We start from the raw sequence: 9,182 nt of genomic DNA, 5'->3' as shown, positions 1-9,182 counted from the left end.
CACCAATCAGGCCTTTATGGTAGACTGGCCAGACGGAAGCCACTCCCTAGTAAGACACATGACAGACCGCTTGGAGTTGACCAAAAAGTACCTACAGACTCAGACCATGAGAAACAAGATTATTTGGTCTGATGAAGCCAAGATTGAACTCTTTGGCCTGAACGCCAAGCATCACGTCTGGAGGAAAACTGGAACCAAACATAGTGGTGGCAGAATACAACTGGGCCAAGCTTGAAGCGTATCCCCAAGAATATTCTAGGCTGTAAATTGCTGCCATAAATCAAATCAAATTTATTTTTATAGCCCTTCTTACATCAGCTGATATCTAAAAGTACTGTACAGAAACCCAGCCTAAAACCCCAAACAGCAAGCAATGCAGGTGTAGAAGCACGGTGGCTAGGGAAAACTCCCTAGAAAGGGAGGTGCTTCAACAAAGTAAAGGGTCTGAATACTTATGTAAATATTATACTTCAGGTCATTATGGGGTATTGTGTGTAGATTGATGAGAAAAACAATTCAATCAATTTTAGAATAAGGCTGTAATGTAACAAAATGTGGAAAAAGTCAAGGAGTCTGAATACTTTCTGAATGCACTGTAAATACATTGACTGGATTTAAATGTCAAAACCTCTTTTGCATGGAAGCATTGGCTTCATCTGTACAGAAAGTGTGTAGACTTTCCAACCTGTATCACATAGTTTGCGGTTGCTAGCTGTTGGGTGGGGGAACATGTCATTGAAGAGGAGCGGGACAACATTCCACAATCAACTCTATGCAAAGGAGATATGTCGCGCTGCATGAGGCAGATGGTGGTCACAGCCGATACGGACTGGTTTTCTGATCCATCCCCATACTTTAAGGTATCTGACAGATGCATATCTGTATTCCCAGTCATGTGAAATCTGTAGATGATTCGGACCTAATTTATTTATTTCAATTGACTGATTTCCTTATATGAACTGCAACTCAGTCAAATCTTTGAAATTGTTGCGTTTATATTTTTGTTCAGTATACATGCAAACCCACTGCTAAATTCATAACACACCCATTGAAACTGCAATAAAATTTAGTTGGCTGTAAACTGAAGCCGTAGTGCTAATATGGAGGCAGATAATTAAACTAAACTAAACCATGGCAAATCAAAAAACAATATACATGTGATGCAATTGTCAGAATTTCCTATATTGGTGTATCAAATCCAGTTTTCCTGCATAGACTATGGAGTAGACAATCACTGAACGAAATTAAGATCTATATTTCATAGGACTTCGTTATTAGAACTTATGGGTTGAAGTTTTTTTTGTGCAGATGATCAGATATTCAGGTAGGGCTTGGTGACCATTGAAAATGACACAGGTGTCTACGCCCCCTTCCACGCTGTCATACAGGATTAGGGGGTCTCCACCGGGGGTCTCCGGTGGCACAATAAGACCTGGTGTGCCAATAGTAGACTTCCCTGTCTGCACCTGTGCTGCAAAAAAGTACAGGTACTCTTCATCAGCCAAGCGCCTCCACAGCTTCTCTGTCCCATGCACACTGCTACTGAAGTAGATCCCCTCTCCATGATTTTGCTCTGTGGATGAGAGTAACACATTACAAAATGTAAGAGAAAAAACACACAATTGAAACAAAAACATTGTGTGATAAGGTTGAATTATGTTTTAGCTGCAAAGTAGCTACAGGCATTTGCCTCAAAAAGCCTTGTGATTAGAAAATGTAATTCAATTTCTAGACTATAGGTGGCTTCTCTACCGTCAGGTGGTGCAAACTCCCTCTGGAAGCCCACTCGGCTGACCAGGTCACAGTATTGCACTGGCAGGCGCTGGTACAACTGTCTCTTCTTTATCTCAAAGAGATGCTTCAGAGTGCTATTCTCCACCTTCTCAACCTGTAACATAAGATTCAGCCATATTTGATCAGTTATCATGCGGTAAATATCACAGATTGCACCTTTAATGTTAAATCTGTAGTTTATTTTGTTAACACAGACCCTGACAATTTCAAGCCCGGAAAAATCGTCTGAGCTGTTGTTCTCTACAGGTGTCCTTGGGAAATTGTTGGACGATTTCAGGCCCATGTCACTCTCCTCTTTTGTTGCAAAATCCTCTTGGACTTTGCAGAAAATGGCTTCCAACTCTAACACAGAAGCTCTGACACCTCTAGAAGACCCCTGGATGATCACACCAGCACGACCATCTTTAAAGCATCTTTAAAGCAGCTTGTCAAATTCCCTCTGACCAAAGTGCTGTATGAAACCATTGAGAATGGTGAAGTTCTCAGAGGGCATCATGAAAGCATAAGTGAGCCAACATTTGGCCTCCCTCAATATGTCATTGTGGGCACTGCTGAGCTCGATATACGGTGATGCACCTCCTCTTGGATATCGGCGTTTATTTGTAGCTCTGGACTCATAATGATCAGTTGTGTGCCCAAATCCTTGCAGATTCAAAGACATGAAAGCATACGTTAGCTCAAAAGTTGAAAGAAATACAGTGGCATGAAAAAGTATGTGAACCCTTTGGAATTACCTGGATTTCTGCATAAAAATTAAGTAGGTCATCAAATGTGATCTGATCTTCAACACAAGTCACAACAATAGACAAACAGTGTGCTTAAAAACGAATAACACACACACATTGTATTTTTCTTGTCTAAATTGAAAACATAATTTAAGATTCACAGTGTAGGTTGGGAAAAGTATGTGACCCCTAGGCATCGCCAAAAGCTAATTGGAGTCAGGAGTCAGCTAACCTGGAGTCCAATCAATGAGACTAGATTGGAGATGTTGGTTAGAGTTTCCTTGCCCTATATAAAATTTAAAAAAAAAAAACTTTTTTGTAGTTTGCTATTCACAAGAAACATTGCCTGATGTGAACCATGTCTCAAACAAAAATACCTAAGATTAAGAGTTGTTGACTTGCATAAAGCTGGAAAGGGTTCATCAGTCCACGGTAAGACATTGTCTATAAATGGAGAAAGTTCAGCACTGTTGCTACTCTCCCTAGGAGTGGCTGTCCTGCAAAGGTGACTGCAAGAGCACAGCGCAGAATGCTCAATGAGGTTAAGAAGAATCCTAGAGTGTCAGCTAAAGCCCTACATACATTTCTGTAACATGCCAACATCGCTGTTGACGAGTCTACGATATGTAAAACACTAAACAAGAATGGGAGGACACCACGGAAGAAGTCACTGCTTTCCCCAACAACAACAAAAAAAACATTTCTGCACGTCTGAAGTTTGCAAAAGTTCACCTGGATGATCCAGCGCTACTGGCAAAATATTCTGTGGACAGATGAAACTACAGATGAGTTGTTTCGAAGGAACACACAACACTATGTGTGGCGAAAAAAAAGGCACAACATACCAACATCAAAACCTCATCCCAACTATAACGTATGGTGGAGGGAGCATCAAGGTTTGGGCCTGGACAGCTTGCCATCATTGCCGGAAAAATGAATTCCCAAGTTTATCAAGAGATTTTGCAGGAGAATGAATTGAAGCGCAACAAGTCATCAATTTTGTTTCAGATATTTAGAGATGCCAAAAATGTACCAATTCCACAATCAATATAATTGACCACATTATGCTATTTATCATTCCTATGCTCGATTTTCTATTATTTTACCTGCTCTCTCTCAATGTATCCTTTTTTGATGGTCAGACTGACATTCCCAAGCTGAACCGTGGGTGTTGAAAAGGGTTTGGTGGAGCCCTTCCCGTGGCTCCTTGCAGCTTGACTGTATGAAGCCTTAGGTGGCTGCCCCTGAGCTTCCACTGGTTGACTATGTGAACCCGAGGACCCCAGTATTTGACGGCAAGCTCTCGCCATCTCCCTGACCGATGGCTCATCATGATTAACTAGACGAACCTCTAGTGGAGCACCAGAATAATTTGAATCATGGTACTCTTTCAGGGTTTTAACAATGACGTCTGCACAGAGTGGCAAGGGATAGTTGAAGAGGCCAGAACTTACGGCAGGAATGGCAACTGACTGCAGATTATCTTGCTTGACCACTTTCAGAATGCTTAAAACAGCCCTTTGGAGTTGTGGTGTGACATTATCAACTTCATATTTTCTGTTGTTGTATGGAAGGTTTGGACCCACAGCATGAATGATATTCCTGCATGGAAGGTATCCAGGTGGGGCGATGATAGCATCTCCTATTGACAACTTTCCTTGTCTGAAAATGTACTGGTCAATATCTTGCTGGATAGCTGGGCCACCAGCATCGCTAAGCGCTTTTGTGAGACCTCCACAATGCTTTAGCCTGTTGTTGGCAGCATTGACCACAGCATCAACACGGTGAGTGGTAAGGTCATCCTTCCACACAGACACCTTGAAGCTCTTGGATAGATGTGTAGAAAACCTTTCCTCGGGGAAGACAGAGGGCTTCCTCGACTGCCCTGCACAGGTGGCATCTACACCATGGAGCACAGTAGTGCATCCAAACTTGCTTTGCAGGACGTTAGTCAGAGCTGATCCACATTGGCCTAAGATGCTAACCATCTCTTCCTCTAGAGGGATATTCAATGACTTGGCCATGGCTCACACAGCATAGGGAATCCAATGTTAACCTGTAAAGAACAAACGTTTTAGTAAGATCATTTTAGCATATTACATTCAGAGATGAAGACCCACTGAGCACACACTGGTTGAATGAACGTCGTTTCCACAGAACCAACGTGTAATAGACGTTGAAATTACCTCTGTGCACAGTGCCCTTACAAAAAAAGATTGTAGTTTTGCAGTAAAAGTGCAGTATCTGCAGTCAACTGTGGTATTTTGGACGCAATAATTGCAGAATAACTGCAGTGTACTGCAGTTATACTGCACTCTAACTGCAGTTACAATTACTGCAGTAAAATGTTTTTATTTAGACTTTATTTAGCATTTGCTGCATATTTCTTTCCTAAGGGTGTGTACATTTGTTTTTGTATCATTAAGGAGGCTATAATCAAAACTGAAAGTAAACTGACCACGTTAAATAATAATATATATATGTATATATATTTAACGTGATCAGTCATGTCAGTTTACATTCAGTTTTGAGATATATATATATATTTATTTAGTAACGACCCTGGGTTTACAAGCGCGGATATCGACTGCCGCTTGAGCATGCTTTTGGGGCACAGTCGAGCGCGTTCCTATAAGACCTAGAGTCGCAAGCTAGAGCAGGGACGCGCTCTTTGAAAGGAGGGAGTAGTGTAACAGTCGGAGAAGTGTAATAGTCGATAGCGCGCTGGACTTCGGGCTAGAAGGTCGAGGGTTAGAGGTCTGCTCCCTGCCTGTTTCATTACACACACACACACACACACACACAAACAAAAATGTTTTTCATTTTGAATTGGTTATTGAATTTGAGTCTGTGGGAAATAAAGTTATGTGGCAACGTATGTATTTGTATCCATTAGCTACTGACTGTTCCAGCTGTACAACAGTGACAGTGTACTTTATTAGGGAAAGTGTGCACTCAGGAATTGTATTCGCAGCTGTCTCCAAACTGGCAGCCGGGGGGCTAAAGCTAATCGGGAACGATATCTGTTTTGTAAATTGCCCAGCTAAGTCAGTCTAAAGGAAAGCAACAAATAGGCTAGTCAACCATAAATGCATCCAAAACACACATGTCCACTAGCAGGCTAGCCCACTAACACAACGTCAGTTGACTTGGGCTAACTTTCAAACGAACTAAATCAAAGTCAGTTTCCAAATGACACGATCACGCCAGAACACTAACTGTTAGTTTGTCACAATACTTTAACAAAATCAATCGAACCAACAACTAGAGTTGTAAGGAAATTGTGACAGTATTATAGCCTACTCACCTCACAGCAACGAATGTTTTATGGAATTAACAACGGACTAAAAGTCAATTTATACTTGATCAGAAAAATGTGGCCAGAGGCGCTGTATGGATGGTGTGATACAATTTCAACACATCGCCCTGCGCCTGTCAAATGTTGTAACAATAAAGGAAAGCTCTGTAAAGCTTCGCATTGACATGATTGGTTGACAGTAGGTGAGGGCGGGAGGTCCTGTTGACAACTTCCTACAAAACAGCTCTGCGATGCTCCGCAAGAAGTACGAATGCCCTGACTTCTACAGAGGACATATTGTTTCGATGTTAAATGACGAGTGATTGATGCGACAAACCAATCTTGTTCAGCACATTGTAATACATCTGGGTATTTCAAGCACACCAGTAAAAACGCTGGTGTTGCAGTAATTAAGATTTAACAACAGATGGCATCAACGTGCCATTTTACACGCGTAACATCTTCCGTTTTATAAAATAGGACAGAAGCTATCAATTCACAAACAAAACAAACCTAATAATAATATCCAACATGAACATTTTAGTTTTATTTCAGGTATTTAAAAAAACAAACACATTTTGATAGTCTCTTCACTTTTCCCATGTCTTTATTATTATTATTATTATTTAAATCTCTGTCAACAATCCATAAAAAGAAACCTACAGATGAAGTATTTTAGGTGGCTGGGACAGCTGCCCGCAGCATGAAAAGACATGGGTCTTTTCTGTGAGGAATACAGGATCACGCATAGGCGTGTCACCTGACTAGCGGATGCCCTGTGATCCCCTGGCTCTTCGCCCAGTGCCTCAGGCCCCACGTTACTTGCTGTGGTTCCATCCTTTGTCATAGAACCCCTATGACCATCAGGGTTCTGAGTAGGTGCTGGCTCAGCAACCCAAAGGTCAACCCTGTTACTACGGTACAGTGATCCATTCACTTCGACCAAGTAGGAGCATGGGGCAACCCTTTTGCTTTTTTGCACACACGATCAGAGTCTCCAGAGGCCTGTCCGGTCCCCTGGTAGCTGCTTCTTCAGCACCGTTCACCCACCCTGAGCTCAGGTAAGTAATTTGCTGATTTGTGTAGATGGACTTGCCTTCAGTGATGATGCTTATCGAGCATGTCTGTCACCACACAGGGCTCCAGGAGAGAGTTGAATACTGGCAGAGCTGCTTTTAAGCGCCGTGCCATAAGGCGCTGGGCCGGGCTGCTATTCATGCCTTCCGTTGGGGGTATTGCGCCACTGCAGGACTGCTTTCCAGGCATCCTTGCCCTCTCGCAGAGGTTCTTTGCAATTTTGACTGTAGTATTGCACCGCCTTCCTATTAGCGTTTGGGTGCCGTGGCAATGAGGTGAAGTGCTCGAATTTCCATTCCGCAGCAAAATTCCTGAACTCAAAGCAGGAGAATTGGGGGCCATTATCTGAGATTACCCTATCTGGCTGGCCATAGTGAGCAAACTGAGCCTTGCAGCATTTGAGCGCTGTTTCTGCTGAGAGGTCGGGGAGGAGGTCAATCTCCCAGAAGTCTGAGTAATGATCAACTAACAGAAGAAAGTATTTGCCACTGTGGTGGAAGAGATCTAGACTTACTATCTGCCAGGGGCGCGTAGGTAGCTCATGGGACAGATTGCAGATTGTGCATTTATTGACATATATTGACACATTTTGCTACACTCGCATTAACATCTGCTAACCATGTGTATTTGACAAATAACATTTGATTTGAAGATCGTACTTTTTTGAGAAATGTCCTCTGTTCTGAGAAATAAAAATAGAACTGTTTGGCCATAATGACCATCGTTATGTTGGAGGAAAAAGGGGGAGGCGTGCAAGCCGAAGAACACCATCCCAACCGTGAAGCACAGGGGTGGCAGTATCATGTTGTGGGGGGTGCTTTGCTACAGGAGGGACTGGTGCACATCACAAAATAGATGGCATCATGAGGAACGAAAATTATGTGGATATATTGAACATCTCAAGAAATCAGTTAAAGTTAAAGCTTGGTCGCAAATGGATCTTCCAAATGGACAAAGACCTCAAGCATACTTACAAAGTTGTGGCAAAATGGCTTAAGGATAACAAAGTCAAGGTATTGGTGTGGCCATCACAAAGCCCTGACCACAATCCTATAGAAATGTTGTGGGCAGAACTGAAAAAGTGTGTGCGAGCAAGGAGGCCTACAAACCTGGCTCAGTTACACCAGCTCTGTCAGGAGGAATGGGTCAAAATTCACCCAAGTTATTGTGGGAAGCTTGTGGAAGGCTACACGAAACGTTTAACCCAAGTTAAACGATATAAAGCCAATGCTACCAAGTACTAATTGAGTGTATGTAAACTTCTGACCCACTGGGAATGTGATGAAAGAAATAAAAGCTTAAATAAATATTCAGACATTTCACATTCTTAAAATAAAGTGGTGATCCTAACTGACCTAAGACAGGGAATTTTTACTAGGATTAAATGTCAGGAATTGTGAAAAACTGAGTGTAAATGTATTTGGCTAAGGTGTATGTCAACTTCCGACTTCAACTGTATATACAGTTTTTTCTGTACTATTCTTCTGTATCTTTGTCCGTTCTGCACTGACATCTCTCATCCATATGTATATAGTCTTAATTTATTCCTACTTAGATTTGTGTGTATTGGGTATATGTTGTGTAATTTGTTAGATATTACTTGTTAGATATTACTGCACTGTCGGAGCTAAATACACAATAATTTCGCTACACCCGTAATAACATCTGCTAATCACGTGTATGTGACCAATAAAATTTGATTTGATCATCATCACTGAAAAGGTTTTCATCCTGGATGAGACAGTGGAGACTGGGCAGGAGTCAGAGGAGGTAGCTACATGCAAACCCATGTTATTTCTAAGCTGTTTTTCATTTCAAGCCAACTTCTGTCATTCCTGAGGGGATAGAAATTTGAATCGAAAATGGACAATATACAGTGATTCTTAAAGAATATACTGGAGCAGTAGCCTAATAGATTCCTCATCATGATCTTTGTACAACTGGCTTATTTTTTTTCTAGCAACAGGAAAGAATGGTTAGGTGCCAGATTGTCCTTGTGCTGAGGTGGAGAAGAGGTCCATCGGGACCATCACTACAGAGCGCTCATGACCGTCTGTATACAGTATGACCAAGCCACAGATCATGGAGGAGCTGATTGAGAGATAGAGTGAGACGAGTCAAGACCAGGACCAGGACTCACTGTATGGGCCTGAGAGAAGCAGCTCAGAATCACAATCTTCGCAGTGCGAGCCAGGAGATTCTATTGACGAGTGTGTGCAAAATGCAAAATGCAAAATAAATTGTCTTCGATAGCAAGCTGAAGGACATGTTCAATGTCTGCCATGAGC

The 9,182-nt window shown here is 42.0% G+C and overlaps 1 protein-coding gene across 3 annotated transcripts; it reads right to left on the bottom strand.

Moving 5' to 3' along the window:
* Positions 1–975: 975 nt before the first annotated feature.
* Positions 976–5,971, bottom strand: LOC109898241 (protein mono-ADP-ribosyltransferase PARP9). Of its 3 annotated transcripts, none has more exons than XM_020493136.2 (4): positions 5,827–5,971; positions 3,974–4,575; positions 1,753–1,888; positions 976–1,573 (listed from the first exon to the last, which is right to left on the bottom strand). In XM_020493136.2, the coding sequence occupies exons 2-4, from the start codon at positions 4,541–4,543 to the stop codon at positions 1,275–1,277; spliced, it is 1,005 nt and encodes a 334-aa protein (XP_020348725.1). In that variant the 5' UTR covers positions 4,544–4,575; positions 5,827–5,971; the 3' UTR covers positions 976–1,274. The 3 variants fall into 3 exon arrangements, with proteins under 3 accessions (XP_020348725.1, XP_020348723.1, XP_020348726.1); XM_020493134.2 differs by having other exon boundaries at positions 3,626–4,575; positions 5,827–5,958; XM_020493137.2 differs by lacking the exons at positions 3,974–4,575; positions 5,827–5,971 and adding an exon at positions 1,991–2,555.
* Positions 5,972–9,182: the final 3,211 nt, after the last annotated feature.

This window comes from Oncorhynchus kisutch, linkage group LG10, assembly GCF_002021735.2.
Source record: "Oncorhynchus kisutch isolate 150728-3 linkage group LG10, Okis_V2, whole genome shotgun sequence".
Taxonomy (NCBI): Eukaryota; Metazoa; Chordata; class Actinopteri; order Salmoniformes; family Salmonidae; genus Oncorhynchus; species Oncorhynchus kisutch.
Note: the sequence above shows the minus strand (reverse complement) of the source record. Positions and strands in the feature narration are given on the sequence as shown.